Raw genomic sequence first — 20,430 nt, 5'->3', positions numbered from 1 at the left:
GGAGAGAGAGAGGAGGGAGAAAAGAGAGGAGAGAGGGAAGGGAGAAGAGAGAAGGAAGAAGGGATAAGAAAGAGATGTAAAAACTTTTAAAGAAAAACAATCCCAATAAATCTTATGTCTTCATGAAAGACTTTTTTTTGTTAAAATTTCACTAGACAATCTCACAAAATCCATCAAAATCTAATTTATTAAACAATCATTTGAAATTTGAATGATTTTGAATACCATGAGACTTTTTTTAAGTGATGAAAAGTCTTGATTGAATACCTCAAGACTTTTTTAAAACGACAAAGAATCTTGATTGAATACCACAAGACTTTTTTTAAATTGCAAAGAGTCTTGATTGAATACCACAAGATTTTTTCATAATTAAAAACTCTTTTAAAATCCCTTAGAATCCTAATCCAATACATCCCCCTAAGATTACTTTTTTTAGTTTGGCTAAAGTAATAGTATCAAAAAAATTGCCAAGTAAAATCGAAGATTATGTACTATTTCAACCAAAATAATGGTTTTAGTAGTTTTTTTAGGTTAGTTTTATTAACCCAATTTCATTTGCAACATTAACAATTACAAATTGATACAAAATGAACCGATAATCTCTAACATTTTATTTTTTCCATTGCTCGAAAAAATAATCCTTCACTTGTATCTTGTTTTGTTCTAATAGACATCATTTACATGAAAAAAAAAAAAATAGTGGCTCACTACCCACGCATTTTGTAGTTTGCATTGTAATCTTCTCATATAATCCCTGGGTAGTATGACAACTAAGAGACAGCAATGCAAGCAAACACGAGGACATCGTACATGTTAAAACGTGGAAGCAAAATCTCAAGATGGTGAGTGGTTGGTGAAACGGGGCATGCCACTCCATGTGACCTTAGTCCTTGTTTCCCCCATTTTTTCAACATGCATGATATGATGGATGGGTTTGCACCGATCCCGCACCGATCCATATTATTAAAAAAAAACAAGATAGTTATATTTGTAATGTTATTTGTAACCGGTGCTCTGAGACGCCGGTTAGCATGACCTTTTTTTTTTATTACATGTTTTTTTTGCAATAAATTTGATGCATTTACTTTTTACTATTAATAAAATTCCAATTAAATCTAGTCTTTTTTTTTTATAGCAAAAATCTAATTGTTCCGTTTACGCACGTGATGCGTCTCGCGGCACAAGCTGGTGTTCGTTATGCTATGCAAAACCCTAGCTCATACGTTCACACAAATAAAAAAAACAATAGAAAGTTTTACTTAGAATATAATAAAAAAATTAATAGCAACGAAAAAAACCTAGTTTTTCTAATAAAAATTTAATAGCAACGAAAAATTAAATATTAAAAAATCAACATGTAAAATAAAAACGCTACGTACTTATCTAGTACAATTTTTTTATAAAACTTGATGTGTTAGGTTCAATAGCAAGAATTTACCATTGTAATTTTAGGGACAAAGTATAAATTATTTCGAAATACAATCGTAAAATAGTTATAAGTGTTACTTTATAAAAAAAAAAAGTTAACGCAGTAACATGCATAAAAAGTGGATAAAATGTCTTCCATTAAGAAAAAACCAAACATTGCTTACCATTTTTTATTTTATTAAAAGTTTACCCTTTATTCAATAAAACAAAAAATGATGTTTAATCCGAACTATAAGAAATTTATTTTGGACAGGGCTTGTCCAATTTGGGCTTTTACGTGTTTTACTTTTTCGTAGATACAGAAAGAAAAAAAAAAGTTATTTACGTGCCTTAAAAAACAAGCTTAATTAGAATTTAGCATGTTTGTTTATGATTACCTTATACAGAAAGAAAAAAAAAAGTTATCTACTCCATTGTTATTACAATTTTTGTGTTTGGTACATGGCATTTTGAAGCTTAATTACAACCGTCAACCATAATTCCAAAGGCCCACTGCTCATTATAAGGATGTCTAAGGTCATTTCTTCACTGAAAATTCTTCACCACCCACCCTTGTACTTAGGGATGGCAATACGAGCCAGCCCGCCCCCGTTTAGGCCCAGCTCGCTATTAGCCCGCCAAAAAAGGGGTGGGGCGGGGCGGGCCAACTTTAGGGGGTGGGCTCAAACTCACACCCCGCCCCACCTAAAGGCGGACTATCGGGCTGGCGAGTTGGCCCGTCTATTTTTTAAAATAATTTTTTGTCGATTGTTATTAACAAATACACTGCTATTATAAAAATAATAATAGTAAAAAAAAAAGACTCAAGTGAATCAGAGCAAATCAGACTCAGACCTAGAGTAGAGAGTGAAAGAGAGAGAGGACGAGTTTGAGTCTCGGATGAAAGTTTTATAATGTAGTAGCGGTGAATCAGTTTTTTTCTAGAGGTAGTGGACTAGTGGTGAATCAGTCATCCCTTATGAGAGAGAGTAGGCAAATTGAGGTTGGGTTGGGTATCATTTGGCCCAATTGTTTATGTGGTGTGTAAATTAAAAATTCGGTCACTAATAGTAAATAAAGAAAGTTTAATAAGCCCGCGGGTCAGCCCGCCCCACCCTGCTATGACCCGCTTTTTTAACGGGCTTAACAGGGGCGGGCCAACTAGAGAGATAGGCTCAAAATCTCACCCCAGCCCGCCTAAAATGGCGGGTTAAACGGGTTGGCCCGACGGGACGGGCCCATTTTGCCACCCTTACTTGTACTTAGGAAATAGACAACATAATATGATTCAATATATTAGACGTATGATTATTTATCTTTCTTAATTTACAAGCTACAACTACAGGCCTACAACTATCTTTTAAATCTCACCAAAAGCAGAATCTAAACTACCACATCAACCTCCAGCTGTTTTTCTGTTGGGTTATTAAAGTTCTAAAGCTATACAATATTACCACGTGATTTTAATTAATTGAACTAAAGTAGGAGGTGAGGGTGAGGTGAGGGGTAGATTTTGAGATATTTTTTCTTACAATATTTTTGTAGATGTTAATGTTATGCACATATGCATGATTGACGGCTCCTATATGATAGCCACACTTAAGCTAAAAACATAAATATAAACTGAATTTGAGTAAGAATAAAAACAACAAATAATTAATAAATAAATCAGGAAAGCATGAAGCAGAGAGGTTGGGTATATACATATATGTGCATTAATCACATGTGGGTATTATTATATCAGAAGTCTTGAAAACACTCATTCGTTCTAGCAGGCTATAGAGATCAACAGACCCACTATAAAAATCCTATTGACAAGATGATTAAGTGAAATGTAAATTAAAAGTTGCATTAAAATAAAAAAATTTACACTCTTTTGAGGAATGATTGATGTTATTACTTTTTAGATTGCATTAAGTCTTTGAGTGCATATTCTGATAATTTGTTGCAACTAAAGAATTGATAGTAGATCATAATCCAAGGGCAATTCTACCTAATTTAAAATGCATTAACCTTCCAATTTTCAAATATCAATTTCAGTGCATTCGTTACTACACTGACAAGTATTGATGGAGTATACACTTGATTAATTTGGAGTGATAGAGATATTTGAATGCCAGTGATAGAGAAAGAAAGAGATATTTGAACACTTTTTCATAAGCATGGTAGAGCCATGACGTCCACGTTGAAGAGATGGTTATAATCTATCTATAACTTTCTATTCCTATATCTCTAACAAACAATTTTCACGACCTTTAATACATTCATTAATACTCCAAATTTGTCGTGGGAAACTTGCCACGTCTGTGTTGTACTGTACAAACTAATGTTTGAGCCTTGGTAGTTTCTTCCACCCAATTTATTTAATCATTGAATAAATGCCAACAGCAAAACAAGCAGGTAATGGCAATACCATTCAAGAGTCCTACAAAGAGTCCAACAATCCTACGAGGCTACGACAAAGCTTGAAGGCATATGCTAAACTCAATAGCAGGGACATGAAATAAGCCACCAAAGATTGGCAGCAGGACCCACAATTCCACAAAGTTTAATCAATTTAATCCAGCCCATGATGCTTTGATTTCACCCAAGACACAAGAAATTTTAATTAGTATAGACAAGATCATCATATACTAAAAATATTTATATTAAAAATATTTTATACATAAACGATAAAATTATTAAATCATTATCACCAAGCGAAAAATTGATTACAAAACTATATCATTTTGTACTACTAAAAAATATAAGGCACCTCAAACTATTGTTATGACATGGCGAAAATGAACATGTTGATCGAGGTGTCTCAATAAGTTGTTACAGTTGGTTTCATTCAATTTTTCTGTTAAGAGTTAGATACTAGCCATAAACAACTTGATATGCAGGTTCTGTTCAGCAGTTTCAGCAAGACTTGTTATGTGTATTAGTATAGTTGTCGCTCTATGTGGGAAGAAGGTATGTAAAGGTCTGGGTTTCCTCGTTTATGTAAAATTCTCTAAATTTGTAAAGAAAATTGTAATGATTGAAAGATCAAGGGCTTATATAAAAATGTGATCCTTGCGTTCAACTGACAAATGTCAAAATTGTTATATTGAACATTGTGACGCAGATTTGACCCTAGGATTCTTCACCTGTGAATCATTTCGTCAATACATCCAAAAGAAAAATGTGATCAATGCAGTTGATTAAAAAAGCTACTCGTAGAATGTTATTCAATCATTGCATTTTGTTTTTCTTCTGTTTTATCAAATGGGTCATGGAGTGAGTGATTCATCGGTTAAAAATATGTCCGTATTTTTGTTTGAAAATCTGGAGGTCACGTATGACTCTGGGCAATCATAAGTAATAGGGTTACCATCATTTCTAAGGTGTGCCTGTTTCCCGTTACAAAATGAACTTTGGAATGCAAGGCTTTGACCATCCATTATTCCATTTCCATGTTTGGTAGTGAATTTTTTAAGGAAGTTGCTAGAAATATCAATAACTTCCCAAACATTTTGTGAGAAAAATGTTTCTGATAATAGGATTCCTTAAAATATCATTCCTAGAAATTCTATAACTTGAAATAAACACCCCCTTCCAATATCTTAATCCTCTCTAGTTATCTAAGATAGCACCTTCTTTCAAAAAAAAAAAAAAAAAATCTAAGATAGCAATTGAACACTCTTGCTGAGATTTAGGGACGTTTGGAGTGGTCCAGGAATTAGAGGTTATCTTGAAATGTTTCTTGTAAGAAACATGTAGGACTTTTATAAACTCTATTAAAAAATGCTAACAAATGTCTTCTGTGGAAATTGTTATTCAATTCCTTAAAAGTCTCGATTATTCTTTTCAACACAAACATTTTTTTCCCTCAAGAAAAACCTTTACGACACTTGTTTGTTAGCAAGACCCAACTTTATAAACCTGCTGAAATTCGATGAAAGACAGGTAAAATCTGCCAGTCTTCGATGAATCACCTCTAATGATGGTTCCACGCTATAAAGCCACCACTAAGAGACAATTGAAATGTATAACAATTTATATGAAAAATAAATTGTTAAGCTTGTCTAGTCAACCGTATGCAAATCAAGAACCATAAACTAGAAGGAACAGTTTACCATAAAACAAGCAAGAGACCCAAATGTAAACCAGCAGTTTGAGTCATCAATTGATTATATCAAACAAAAAAAAAAAAAACATTTTAACTTAAGTTATAAACCCACAATGGTGGTCAAACTCTGCAATTATGCGATTTTATTAAGAGAAAAGAATGGTCCATAATGAGGAGGTTATGTTCGGTCTGTGTTGCAAAACAACCACCTACTCCATCAGAAATAGTCAGGTCATTCCTTCTTTCCTATTCCATGCGACATATTATAGATCCCTCGTCCCTGAACAAATGCATAAAGTATTGTTTGTAAGGATATGGCTATAAACAAAAAGTGGAGACGCTGTCAACAGCAAAATATGAAGCAAAATAATTCATATCACAAATGAACTTACAATCATAAAAAGTGAAGCTGCAGTCAAAGCAAGTGGTATTGCAACAGACGTAATCTTATCATAGGGCCCTTTCAAGTGAGTATGTTTACGCAAATTCTGGAAGTATTTTTGCTTCTCAATAAGCTTCTCTCGTGGTCTGAATGGTGCTTCTGTTGGTTCTGCCATCCTGCACATGGCCAACAATTATCTCATAAATGCTTTTCCTAGCTATGTAAAAGGAGGAAAAAGAAAGAAGAAAACATTGCATAAAATGAAGTGGAACAGAACAAAACATATATTGTATCACGATCCCCCCCTCTTTCCTTTTCTCTCCATCTCAAAAACCCAAGATAAAATGATGGTAAGCCTTGAACTAATGCCAAATGTGGAAAAATTAAAACAAAAGGATGGATAGTGTAAAACCACGCATTATTTTCATACTAAATGTGTGATCATACATCACAATATCATACGGACAATGCACAAATAGGTAGCGTCCCTTACTAAGTAGTATGTATTAATTTACATTAGGAGAAAAGCTACAGAGGGGTAACCTTGGCGCAACTGGTAAAGTTGTTGTCATGTGACTGGAAGGTCACGGGTTCAAGTCCTGGAAACAGCCTCTTGTGTAAAAAACAGGGTAAGGCTGCGTACAATACACCAATAATGGTGGGACCCCTTCCCGGACCCCGCATATGCGGGAGCTTTAGTGCACCGGGTTGCCCTTTTTAGGAGAAAAGCTACAGCAAAAGAGCTACATACTTGTTACACATCTATGTATAGAAAAAACTGATGCCCATGTAGGACTTGTCTTTCTATAAAAGCTCAGGTAATTTCTTAGAAATATCTGAATTGTAGGATGAAACCCTCAACCAAAATTGCAGACAACTCTACCAAACTCAGTAAGCTAACACATGTTCTCAAAAGTACTAGTCATCTAATTCTCTCATAGGTCTAGATCCCTAAATTGTGGCCATTATGTATAAACCTCTGTGGAACCATTTTCGGCTCTCACTACCTCTGTCCAAACTCAATAATACCAAAACATGAAAATAGTTCAGTTGCAAAAACATAGCAAACAGAAACTAAGCAAAAACAAATCTTTATACAGTTGTTCGTTAGGTATCACTAGTTTGCTTCAAGTTGACTCCTTGCCTTTATGTAATTTGTTTGAGTCTTAGTTTAATCATACCAGCTCATACTTCCCTCCCTGAGTAGGGTTTCTGCAGACCTACTCTCTGTAGTTCCCACTTCCCTCTAAACTTTGATTTTGAGATATATGCACCACTTGAGCTACCAAGGAATGACTGACATAACCTAAGACTATCAAGTCAAAGACATTTACCGCTGCAGATTATTTAATCCGTACCACAAAATAACTATTAGTACAAATGTAGACAAATTTATATTATTAATTAATTAATAACTATTACTTAGTACTACATAATCACCGCCACAAAATATTTAATCCACACGGGGCAGCCGCGCTACCCGTGTTGTAGCACGGGTATCTAGACTCGTTTACCATGTGAAAAATGTATGCAAAACCTTGGTCCCAATTTCCAAAACTAAGCACTATCGCATTAACTAAAGAACTTCCAAAACCAAAGCAAACTATTCTTTCTGCATTTTCCTCCCGCTATCAACCCTATAAATCCATAGAATGAAAACACCAGTTCTACATGATTATGCAGAATGTGCAAGCCTAAACAGAGGAAAGTTGTAGGGAGAATCATGGAATCAAGTGGTATGAACTGGCTAATAAATGCTAGTACTTTACCAAAGTCTGCTGTCTTGTCCAGTCACTTACCCGAAACTACAAAGAAAACTATAAGAAGCTTTATACTTTCAAGAATCATTCCTAAGAGTGCAAAGAAACGGTAGAAGCTCTAGACTTCCAAGTTCCTTATATCTCTGTACAATCAAGAGGGTACGAGCACATCATTCCTTAATTAATAAGGAACGCAATGAACTATACGAAAGGGTAACACCAATCCAATCAAGTCGTCCAAAACCAGTGCAGTCAATCGCAGATAGCAAAAAATAGCAGATTAACAAAAAAAACTGCACAGCAAAAGAGTTATAGGCTATAGCGCCGCTAACTCCGCTATTTGACAATATTTTGTACTAAATAGGGTGGTATTGCAGAACAACGGCAGTTTGTTCAAATTCCGCTACCCTATAATGATAGCGCAACAATAGCTTCTATTTAATAACACCAGTCGAAAACTAGCAAATTAGGGGAGAGGGATAAGCCATGATATAATTGTACAAGGAGGATAAGGAATCAACCATGCACTTTCCATTCAATAAAAATGCAAGTAATTGGATATTCCCGTGACAAAAACTGCTTTGTAAATTGTAACGTAACTTTCGCGCACAGCAGAGGCTGTCACATAATTCTAACATGAACCAGTAACTTTTACAAAATTTTAAACATGTTGAGGAAACTCTAAATAAATTTGAGGTCATCGCATAACATGTTGAGACTTTAGAAATTATTTCGCTAACATAGAGATAACTTATACAGTCCTCAAATATATTCAAAACAAAAGCATTCACAAAAAGTTCAAAATTTGACGATTACCATGCTACTAATAAAAGTAAAGATTTTTATACCAAACCAAATGAACTCCATTTTGCCTCAAATTTAATATGTGGATCTCTAACATACAGTTATTCATTTATAAATTTGTATTTGGTCAAAAAGTATTATATAACAAATGAAAAAAGAAATCATGTAAGATTATCCCAAACATTCCCACCCAATTCGATCAAAATCATCACAGAAAATCCAGAACTTTGCAACCTTTCAGCTATATCATATTCTAAATCATTCCGATCCATACGAAAACTAGATAATTTATACCATTTCACAAAATTCGAAATCAACAAAGAGATGAATTTCATAATTCTAATATAAAAAAACCCTAAATCGAGGATTTCAAACAATCAATCGTTGCAGTAACGTCAAAATCACAGCATAATCGCGTATACAAAGAACACCAATAATATTCGCAAAAATTCATTTTTTTCTGAAGCCCTGGATCTAAAAGCAACGTGAATTCGCGCACCATGAAAGAACGCACCTGATTGAATGTGAAAGTATGGAGATGTAGAAATGAAACCGTAGAATTCCCTCCTATGCGCGAAAGTGTGATGTGTTTGTGAGGGAAAACTCTGGCAAGTTAGAGAAGTTTTGTTATTGATTATACCCATTCTACCCTTGAGTTTTCGCCAAATGATCAAGAATTCCGCTCTTCTCCCAACACATTTTGCTCGCGCCCAACTGAACTTTCCAAAATACCCCTGCGTGAGTTAACTCACGCAAGTGTTAATTCCAGCGTGAGTTAAATTGCGCAGCGCATGTTAAGATACACAGATTTTAACACTTGCGTTACTTAACTAAAGTAGGGGTATTTTCGATATTTCAGTTGGGCGCGAGCAAAATGTGTTGGGAGAAGAGCATAATTCAATGATCAATCTCTCCTCCAATCCGTTGGGTCATGGTTGATGACTTTGAGTTTGGGCTTTTCTTTTTTTGGTCTTAAATAAACAAGAAAACTGTTTTTTCCTCGTATGATTTTGCTCATTCCCACCCCAAACTACCAAAAATATTCCCAACGTGAGTTAACTCACGTTCTGTACATCAACATGACTTAACTAACGTCAAAAGCAACGTAACTTAACTCACATAGTGCTAACATGAAAAAGGAAATATAGTTAATGTTGTATAGAAAAGAGTAATTGTGTGTTGTTTTACAAAAATATCATTCGTTAATGGTGTGGAAAACATAAATTTAAAGAATTGGAAGCACAAAAAGAATTAAATAGTAAGGAGCTTAGTAATAAAAAAAAAATAAGTATTAATGATTCTGATATTGTAAAGTGACGTATACCTTGGAACAAACAGATTTTGCTATAATGACATATACCCCTTCCGTCCTTAATTATAAGCACCCTTTCAAAAAAAAGTTTAGTCTCTAAATATAAGCCCTTATGCAAATTACTACGTACATTTATTATTTTTTTCAAACATAACCATAATTAATACTACTACTAACTTGTCTTGTAACATAAATGATAACAAAACACGTATTTTTTGACGCGATACATACATCAAAGGTAATCTTGTCATTTCAACTTTAACCAGAAAGGCAATTTTGTCGTTTTATGTCTTCTTCTTCCTTCTTTTACTGTAATTTCCCCTTCTCTATTTGGCTTATCCTCTTCTTTACAACACCACCTTCCTTTCATCTTCCCCTTCTCCACAAGACAGTGACAAAAACAGGCATGTAGGATAAAACTCACATCACATAATGTGGATCTAAGACGATCAGAGCAAAATAAAGACTGGATTTGAGACGACAGAGAATGACCTGAGATCCAGCCACTGTTGCGAGGTACCTCATCGTCAGAATAGTTCGATTGAGCTATCATCGCCCTCTGTCTCCTCCACTGGACACGTCCTAATTTACGACGGAGCTATTGGTTGCGGTGTTGTTGTAGTCAAAGCATGGTGGTTAAGAGAGAGAGAGAGAGAGAGGACAAGGAGGTGGTGGTTGAAGCGACGTGTGAGAGAAGTTGCAGAGAACCAACGTGTCTTTGGTGGCCGTCAGAGTGTTGATGATTTGAGGCCTGTGAGAGCAAGGATGCGGTGAGAGAGATGATATGTCGTTGAAGGAAAACGAAGAAAATGAGATAAAGTAAAATAAAAAAGAGATGTATTGAGGAACAGTGGAATGTTATATGGTGTCATTTATGTGTCTTATTTTTTGTGTCAAGTTATCATTCCTCGTCTTAAAATATATAAACAAAGGGCAATTTAGTAACATTCACACACAAAAATAGACACATTAATTACATTGTCAACTTTTTTTAATGGGCCATGTTGATAGTGTAAATAAGAAATACTCTCTCGAGTCCTATTTATAATTGACTTTTTATATTTATTGAGTAATTGATGTATTTTGTCTAAAATATGGACCAGATACATCATTCATGCGATGAATCAAAAAAGTCAACTGTATTGAAAGTATAAATATTTAAACTTTTGTAATGTTGGATACACAATTTTCAAGAAAATAATTTTATACTGTATTTAACTTCTTAACGACTTAAGGACACAAGTTAACATTTATCTTTTTAATACAATATGTGTGTTTTTGGTCAACAAGGCTTATAACATGGGACACAGGGAATAATCCGATACGAATGGAATGGGCTTAATATTTGCGTTTTTGGTCAAGGGGGCTTGTTATTTTATAACGAGATGCATTGATTATTCAATGAACCTAAAAATTCAATTGTTGCTTATAATAAGGACCGAAGGAAGTACTCCCTCCGTCCTAAATTATAAGCAAAAAAAAAAAAACTCATTTTCTTTGTCCCAAATTATAAGCAAAAAAGACCAATTTTTATCATATTTAATTATGTTTTTTCAAAAAATTATCTTTTTTAAAGGAAAATTAAATGCAAAGTGCATTCAATTTGCTCTTTTTTTCATTTTCTCTATTTTTTTTTGCTTATAATATGGGACGGAGGGAGTAGTTATTATGAAATGCATTGAAGGTGTGAAATTACTCCCTTCGTCCCCTATATCTAAGCATCCTTTTACTACCTCCGTCCCTAATTATAAGACCCTTTTGAGAATTTTTTTAGTCCCTTTTTATAAGACCCCTTTGTTATTTCCAACTATATTAATTATTTCTTTACTTGCATACCCTTATTTATTATACATCTTTTTCTTCAATCAACAATAAATAGTGTTGAAAACATAAACTAATTCTCTCTCTTAAAGATAAAATTGTAAAAACAATAGTGATTACAAACATCTTTAATACAAATTTCAACATTCTTAATTCCCGTGATTTTGGCAAAAGGGTCTTATATATAGGGACGGAGGTAGTATTAGAGATAAAGGGTGCTTACATATAAAATATAAAGACGGATAGAGTAATTTTTTCATCTAAGAATGTGTGTCCAAAGACTCCAAATTAATTTGATCTGGGAACTCTACCGTTAAAGTTTCTCTTAGTTAGCCGTTAAAAAAATAAAAAAAAAATTCTGTTAGTTGCTCATTTGCATGCACCCAGTCGGTGCCACCTCATGACGTGACCACTTTGTATTGGATACACCTCAAACATTGCTGAGATGTCGTTGGTTCCTTTTACCTGATGTCGGCGATTTTGTTCTATCCTATCCAACTTTATCATAAAGATTTTTTATTTTTTGGTGAATGAATGAATGAATGCACTTTATCACAAGCTAGCATATCAACCTTCACTGATCAAAGAAAAATGATAGTATTTGCACAATCATTTTGTGATAATTTTTTGACAACTCTTTTTTTTATATTCACATTATGTTTTTATTCTCTATTCTTTTTTCTCTTTCCATTGTTTTTGACTTGTCATAATAGTTGTCAAAAATGGTTGTTCAAATATCACTAGCCATGATCAAATACTATACTCACGAAAATGGAATTAAAAATACGGCAAGCCAACACAGCCAGATGTTTACCAGCTTAATTAATTAACATGACAGTGAAATTAAAAACAATTCATACCACTAATTAGTCCCCTTAAAAAAAAAATCATACCACTGATTAGTCGTTATGTATGTAAAATATGGATGAAGGATTCTTTTCATTTTATCAACACAGTCTAAAAATATCCACAATGGAGACTCTCATTTACGTTTAGAACAAATTTAAGACTATTTTTAATATTTATTATCCTATTTTGCTAATATTACTACTATAAAATATGTTTTTATCCTCACTATAAAAAAAGTTTTTGAATATTGATCACTTGTTCAACAACAACTAATTGCTCTTGAAGTTAAACATACATTCTCCTTTCCCAACTAAATATTCATAATCAAATAATAAAAAAATGCTAGTATATTAGTAGTATTAGTTAAACATTTTTTTTTTTTTGTTTGAGGCAGTATTAGTTAAACATAAAAAGAAATTATACAAAACAAAAGACATTATTAGAAAATGCAAATAAGTGACATCCACGTAACAGTAACGGTGACGGTGAGTGATATCCTCACTTCAAAGTAATCTATGCCGTTGCTTTGCCACACCCATCACAAAACGACGTCGTTTTAAACAAACAGAGTACTGAAAAACCAAAAGCAACAAAATCGAAACCCAAAAAAAGCGCTTCTTGCAAATTGCACCTTCGAATCACACCAAACGCGTTTCTCTCATCATCATCACCATTATTCATTAATCTCTTCTTACATTACTCGTGGTGGTGATGGTGTTGTTGAAACCGATTCACTTAAACGAAACATGATCTACCGTTCATAATAAAAAAAAATCTTTTTTCTTTTTTCACTTTTAGGGTTTTGAATTTTTGTGCATTTTCCGATGAAGGATAACTCCGGTGACGGTGGCGGTGGATGGAAAAAGGAGGTTGTTTCGGACGTAACTATCACAATTGAAGCTGATGATGATAACAAAGGGGATTATATCAAATTGATGCCTGGTTCCGATGAGTGTTTACCGTTAACTGTGGTGGAGAAAGTGGAGGAGTGTTCTCTGCCGTCAAGACGATCCGTCGTGTGGTATTGGGTCAAAATGGTTCTGTTGTTTCTGAGTTTAGGGTTTTTGGCTGTTGTTGTTCTCAAATGGGTTGGACCCTATCTCATTGACAAGGTTTCTACTTTTTTCTTCTCAATTGTTTGTTTTTATATTTGGATTGTTTTGTGGAATTTAGGGCTTTTTTCCGTTGAAAAGTTCTGTTTTTTAGAATGAAGATTATGCACTTCTTTTGCATATAAATTGATGCTTTTGTAACTTGCATTGAAATTGAAAATTTTGCTTGCAGTGAAAGCAATTCTTTGCTCTCAATTAATTTAATGTATTGGTTATGGTAATTTTGTGTCAATGAATATCTAATGGGTTGCATAATTTTAATTTTTCAGGAGGTGATTCCAATAATAAATTGGGAGACAGAGACTTTCAGTCCTCCGGTGCTTACTATTTTGTTGTTTGCTTCAGTAGCAATTTTCCCAACAATACTTTTGCCATCTACACCCTCTATGTGGGTGGCTGGAGTGACACTTGGTTATGGATTTGGGTTCTTGCTAATAATAACTGCAGCAGCTATTGGTGTGTCACTCCCTTTTATCATTGGCTCAATCTTCCATCATAAAATTGAAGTAAGTGTTGTGCCATTAAGATTTTGTATGGCGGTGTCGATTCATGTGCACTAATTTGGATATGATGTTTCATGAATCTATGCAGGGATGGTTAGAGAAGTATCCAAAGAAGGCTTCTATTCTAAAATCTGCTGGTGCAGGAAACTGGTTTCATCAGTTTAGAGCTGTTGCCTTAATCAGGATTTCTCCGTTCCCTTATATGGTCTTCAATTATTGTGCTGTGGCAACAAATGTTAAGTACGGGCCTTACATAATTGGATCCTTGGTCGGGATGGTGCCAGAAATATTTGTTGCAATCTATACGTAGGCTCTCTCTCACCCACTCTCGTATCATTTTTTGTTATGCAATGAATTCATATCATTTTATGTGGATTATTTCTTGAATATCTAATGTTGCGTTTGTGTGTCGACCACCTTTTGCCTACTTTTGATGTCTATGCCATACTGCGAATATAGGTTATGTAATTGGCTTTGAGTATGTTTAGCAGAATATGGTTATTTCAAGAAAATGCAATTGCTTACTTTATGCCTTCATATATGGTACAAGTTGCTTCAGTTAGATTTCTTTTATGGTTTTAGATTTTAAATAGCTGATGTAATTGAGAGTCTTGCAGACTCTTCATCTTGGTTTACCATGTTTTCACGTTTCCTCGTTTAGATTTCAAGAAAATACAATTGCTTACTTTATGCCTTCATATATGGTAAAAGTTGATTCAGTTAGATTTCTTTTATTGTTTTAGATTTGAAATAGCTGATGTAGTTGAGAGTCCTGTAGACTCTTCATCTTGGTTTACCATGTTTTCACATTTCACATGGCTGCTGAATATGCTGTTTTCATCATTTTTGATCATGCACTAGATCTAGAAATGATTTCGTGAATTGATGAATCTTTAATATGTCATGAAAGTGAACTATTCCTTCATAATTATTTCCATACTCTGAGGTGGGAGATTGATTTTGCCTACTACTTCTTGGTTTGTAACTGTATTTACAATATAACGTCCTTATGAATCTTTAAAGGTTTTGTTTGTGGTCATCAAAGTTCATCGATTTTTCAATTTGTACTTGAAACAAGGACAATTTTTATGTGTGAACAACTGTGCATCTTCATTCATGTCCTCTCGTTTTGATTCTCCATTCCTTACTTGAATTTGAACATAGGAAATATAAAAGAGTTGTAGGAATATCAATTTGTCTAAGAAGTTAGTTATAGTTTTTTTTCTTTTTCTTGGAGCAGTTGGCTGTTTAGTTAACACTTGTCTGTATTCTCATTTAGATCTTAATTAGGAATACTATCTATCACACGGGCTTTGTATTACAAACTGTTCCAAGAATTTATATAGATGTAAGAGACTGCTCTATTTCCCTGCATGGCAAAGTTGTCTATCATAATAATGGCAGTAATAACAAAAGTGCCTGAATGCCCACCTATGGAAACTTCACTTCCCACCCAGTTCCACGAGCAAAAAAATTAATACAATATCCTTTTTAGCTATTCCCATATTCTAATACTATTTGTCATCGTTTTGTGATATATTCTATGGCTTTGATGATTCCCTTGACCAAATAAAGGGAAAAAATTATCACTGCAATAGCGTCTTGATGTTTTTGTTTTCTTCTTATTTTGGAAGGGTTATAGAAAAAAAGGTAAGCACAGCATCATACTTATTTGATTCTCAAGAGCCAAATACGTAATTCTAGCTTATGTGATATATTCTATGGAAACTTCACTTCCCACCCAGTTCCACGAGCAAAAAAATTAATACAATATCCTTTTTAGCTATTCCCATATTCTAATACTATTTGTCATCGTTTTGTGATATATTCTATGGCTTTGATGATTCCCTTGACCAAATAAAGGGAAAAAATTATCACTGCAATAGCGTCTTGATGTTTTTGTTTTCTTCTTATTTTGGAAGGGTTATAGAAAAAAAGGTAAGCACAGCATCATACTTATTTGATTCTCAAGAGCCAAATACGTAATTCTAGCTGATGAGAGTTCGTTGACTAGTAGGATCAAATTTGGGAGATAAAAATTTCTGTGGTTGATTGATGCTGGTGGTTTTACATTGCATTGGTGGTAGCCCATCTGTAAGCATCGCTGCAGCACTTCACCAAGGCTTTTAGCATGCCCTGACCTTGAAATAGGGCAAATTTTTGCTTTGAAAGGCATCTTTAATTAATGCTGTCGATGTCAATTTAATATTTGGACCTTTTTTCTTTATTAATTCACGGTCAAGATCTTTTTTAAGAATTTACCTTGTATGGTTTAATCTATTTCTGGCAAAAGCATTTTATCTAATAATATTTATGACTTAGCCATTAATTCCTTGCATTTCACATGTATTTTATGTTGCTATGGTAATCCCATTATTATTTCCATTTACCCATTTCTGGTGTTAGTTTGGCTATAAAGATAGAGAAACTAATGATGCAAAATATCTGGACCTTATTGAACTTATTGGCTATTTACTGCAGGGGAATTTTGATTAAGACATTGGCCGATGCTTCAAGTGAAAGTCAATCTCTATCCGCCCAGCAGATCATTCTCAATGCTTTAGGCTTCTGTTTAACTGTGGTTACAACCGTCATTATCACCGTTTATGCCAAGAGACGGCTGAAGGAGTTGCAGGAGGAGGACAAGATGTTGCTGCTGCAATAGTCCAGTAGTTTTAGTCTGGGCTTTGATTGTTTCCAGTATGAAGCAGCTATAACATACTGCTGTATATCATACTGGCAAGTAGCAAATGGTGCTCATTGCACTGCTAGGAGAGGTTTTACTTATCTAGTAACTTCATCCATGGAAAGGGTTGATCGACAAATGTATTATAACATTGGTGGGAAGGGTTGACAAAGGATATAAAAGGAACCATCTAACTTGACAACAAAAATCGTTTACTATATGGTTTACTTTTTAGTGCTTCTATATCACTGTACATGAATTTATTTATAGGATTTGATTTGAAGTCGGCAGGATTCGTTTGTGTAAATCAGATGCTTCACTATTTGTTGAATTGCCAACATGTGTTATTGCAATAATGTTTTGTACGTATTGTTCAAGTCTATGTCAATTTTAAATGCGAGGTTAATTTATGATCAACGTGTTTCATTTCTTCAATAGTGCTACTATCTGAGTTCACATCATGGGCAGACATGCATAAATGCTCCTCGTATGTAACATAACATTCAACGATTACACAAATAGTAGTAGTATATGATATGATAGTGACTTGAGGTAAATCACCTTCACATCTCATAGTAGTTAAAGCATTTGTACTCCTATACATTTCACGAGAAGCATAATAAATCTTTACATCCCAATCCATTTGAAGAAGTATACGAAATTTTTGAATCTACCTCAACCCAGTAACAATGGCATAGACCCGTGATTAATGGTTTGCACCGCTACCTTTGAGAATTCACATGTAATTCTAGTGCCAAACGCTCTAAAACTTTGCAATGTAAGCACCACAATGAGACGATTTTTTTAGCAAATCGACCAAAGGCTTCACCTGCAATGCCTTTAATCAACCTCCTACAGCCCGCAAACCCACAAAACCCAACATGCTGCAATTATAGTTTTCAAAAAAGTGTTTAGAACATTTATAAAATGTTCAAGTCAATTCATATACTCCCTCCGTCCCTTAATGTAACCCCCCTTTGTATTTTTCACATTTCTTAAGAAAAGTTGTCAGTGTAATTAATGTGTCTGTTTTGTGTATTAATATTACCAAATTGTCCTTTGTTTGTATGTGTATTAAATTTGACTATTCATATTTCAAGACAAGTTAGTAGTATTAATCAGGGGTATGTTTAGGAAAAAAGTAATAAATGCATCTAGTAATTTGAAAAGGGGGTTACATTTAGGGACAAAAATAAAATCAAATAGGTGGTTACATTAAGGGACGGAGGGAGTAGTAATTTTTAAACAGGTAAGACCAATGTGTTTTTTAGAAACTAAGTTAGCTAAAAACTTATGCCACCGATTTTTTTTTACACACGCATCTAATCAAATCATATTAAGTAGATATTTGGTATCTAATGGTGATTAGTCCACGACTATCCGATGACTGCAATAAGATTAATAGTTGCTTGCCATTACAACAAAAACATTTGAATTGTACAATCACTGTGGTAGAAATTTAGGTTGCGAGTAAGGGATCTAGTTTAGTCTTTGGCCGGTGGCTTTTGAGACACTGAGATTGAATCTGATGTGTAGGTAGTATTGAGAGTATAGTTCTTGATGAGTGCAGTACTAGACATCCATGCCTCTTACTGGCTAATCATAACACATTCGTCGGTTGGAGCATTTTTACGTGTGTTACGTGAAGCTATGCTTTTATCAAATTTGGTTTACAAATGTCTACTCCTCATTGTATTTTTGAATGTATTCCTAATTTTATCTAATGTTTACAAATTTGATTTACGTGGCTCATGTGTTACGTGAAAATGGCCATTATCTTTCTAGGAGTTCTTAGTTTTTTCCCATCACTTTTTTGGCGCTTAGCCACATTCTCCCCCATAAAATAAATAGATTAGACTGGTCATGGAATCGGTATTAGATCAACAATTTTTTTTACACAAATAGATGGACTATCATCCAAATTATAGACTCATGAATCAAACACAAATGACTTGAAATAACTAGTTAATGATATTATAAAAAAAGTTATTTTTTTTTAGTATGCATAAATATATTTTTTCGTATGTGTTAATCCTTCTGTTCTCAGAGGAAAGAGGTCATGATAATCTGAATTTCAACCAAGAAACAAGTAAAGTCTAACAAAAAATTGAATGCGTAAATAATTCTAAAACGACAACAAGCATATTTTAACATATATTCACATTTAATTTTAAATTAGTATATATTTAATACAAAGTGATATTATTTTGAGAAAAAATATTTGATACAAAATGAAACTAAGATTTGTCTCATTCCTAAATGTGACAATCCCACCTCAATGAAGTACTCAAGACCTAGTTCCCTTTGAAATATTTTATGTAAGATGATTTCAAAGTTGTTAGCTAATATGTTGAAAGTTTACTTGGATAAATGTATATCGGAGGAATAATCGGCTTTCTTTGAAGTAAGATCAATTCATGACAATGCCATAATAGCTATTGATGTGATTCATGCTATGAAGAGGATAATTAGAGTGGAGAGGGGATGTAGTTCTAAAAAATTATGTTACGAAGACATATGATAAATTTGATTGGGTTTTCCTTAAGAGTGTTTTGTTGAGGCTCGATTTTGATGACAAATGGATTAATGGATGATGTTGTGTACTAGCTGTATTAACTATTTAGTGCTGGTGAATTTTTATAAGGTTGGACCCATATATTTCAGGTAGAAGACTATCAAGGATATCCTTTATCTCCTTACATGTTCATTCTAGTGGTTGAGGGGTTATTTGCTCTTATTTATAGAGCAATAACTTGCAGAGACATCCATGAAATTAAGCTTTGTAGGGGGCGCCCTTATGGTGGTATCACATCTCATATTTGCAAACGACTATTTTTTATTTCGCAGGAAAAAAGCTAATGAAGATTGACACATTAATATTCTTAAAGAATGCGAGGAAGCATAGTTTCATACAACATACTAATCTTTCTAAATTTGAGGTTTTAGTAAACTTGGCCATGTTTGTTAAACAAGGATGGAAAATTATGAGAAATCTGAAAAGTCTAGTTGCTATAACTCTCAAAGCAAAATATTTTCCCAATATTTCCTTCCTTGATTGTAGCCTAAGTCATAATCCTAGTTATTATTGGTGTAGTATTTGATTGTCTCGTCACATTCTTCTCAATGGTTGTTGATGGAGGGTTGGTGATGGGACTTGTGGCTCCGAGGGGGAGAATCTAGTTGAATTGAATATCCTCAATCTCAAGATGTTCATGAGTTATGAGTAATTTGATGATTCAAGGGAATAGAATATGAATCTTGGAAAATATTCTTTCATTATTCCTTACTTTTGTTGCCAAGATACTATTTCAACACCTCTTCTATTGTATGTTAATGTTAATACAATAACTTAGAAATGATAAAAAAGAATGATATCTATCCAGGGTGGGCACCAGGTCGGTTCATTTCGAGTTCAAACCCAAAACCCCAATTCGAGCCAACCCACATGCGATGGACAAAGACCTAAATATAACCATTGGATTAGTTGGGTTTAGTTTTTCGGTTTTCGGGTTCACCAGTTCGGATTTCACGTTGGTTTTTTTTTTCTTTTCAAATTTGTTTTTTCTCATATTTTCAGTGATAGAAAATGAAGACAAGGGGAACACACAAATGAAATTAGAAGATCCAAAAGGAGAAACATCTTTTTATTTTCAGTTTTATTATTTTTCTCTCATATGAAAAGATCCAATAGAAATTAGATA

The 20,430-nt window shown here is 33.8% G+C and overlaps 2 protein-coding genes across 4 annotated transcripts; one reads left to right on the top strand and one right to left on the bottom strand.

Annotated features, from left to right (window-relative positions):
• Window positions 1-5,490: 5,490 nt before the first annotated feature.
• On the bottom strand, window positions 5,491-9,053 carry LOC146901502 (uncharacterized). 3 transcript variants are annotated; one of them, XM_085735459.1, is made up of 3 exons: window positions 7,682-9,053; window positions 5,893-6,058; window positions 5,491-5,780 (listed from the first exon to the last, which is right to left on the bottom strand). In XM_085735459.1, the coding sequence occupies exons 2-3, from the start codon at window positions 6,055-6,057 to the stop codon at window positions 5,733-5,735; spliced, it is 213 nt and encodes a 70-aa protein (XP_085591585.1). In that variant the 5' UTR covers window position 6,058; window positions 7,682-9,053; the 3' UTR covers window positions 5,491-5,732. The 3 variants fall into 3 exon arrangements, with proteins under 3 accessions (XP_085591585.1, XP_085591584.1, XP_085591583.1); XM_085735458.1 differs by having other exon boundaries at window positions 8,961-9,053; XM_085735457.1 differs by lacking the exon at window positions 7,682-9,053 and adding an exon at window positions 7,064-7,213.
• A 3,946-nt stretch (window positions 9,054-12,999) lies between these two features.
• On the top strand, window positions 13,000-17,098 carry LOC146901501 (uncharacterized). Its single transcript, XM_085735456.1, has 4 exons — window positions 13,000-13,540; window positions 13,810-14,046; window positions 14,132-14,349; window positions 16,525-17,098. The coding sequence occupies exons 1-4, from the start codon at window positions 13,253-13,255 to the stop codon at window positions 16,706-16,708; spliced, it is 927 nt and encodes a 308-aa protein (XP_085591582.1). The 5' UTR covers window positions 13,000-13,252; the 3' UTR covers window positions 16,709-17,098.
• Window positions 17,099-20,430: the final 3,332 nt, after the last annotated feature.

This window comes from Medicago sativa, chromosome 8 (assembly GCF_051527215.1).
Source record: "Medicago sativa cultivar Bolivia chromosome 8, Bolivia_mono, whole genome shotgun sequence".
In the NCBI taxonomy this organism is placed as follows: domain Eukaryota; kingdom Viridiplantae; phylum Streptophyta; class Magnoliopsida; order Fabales; family Fabaceae; genus Medicago; species Medicago sativa.
This window is presented reverse-complemented; position numbering and strand designations above follow the sequence as displayed.

Bases quoted from the DNA above. Each gene is read 5' to 3' on its own strand.
- LOC146901501 (XM_085735456.1), top strand. From the start codon at position 13,253: ATGAAGGATAACTCCGGTGACGGTGGCGGTGGATGGAAAAAGGAGGTT. The intron at 13,541-13,809 runs GTTTCTACTTTT...TTAATTTTTCAG, and splicing joins GACCCTATCTCATTGACAAG to GAGGTGATTCCAATAATAAA. The intron at 14,047-14,131 runs GTAAGTGTTGTG...GAATCTATGCAG, and splicing joins TCTTCCATCATAAAATTGAA to GGATGGTTAGAGAAGTATCC.
- LOC146901502 (XM_085735457.1), bottom strand. The intron at 5,781-5,892 runs GTAAGTTCATTT...GCATTTGTTCAG, and splicing joins CAGCTTCACTTTTTATGATT to GGACGAGGGATCTATAATAT.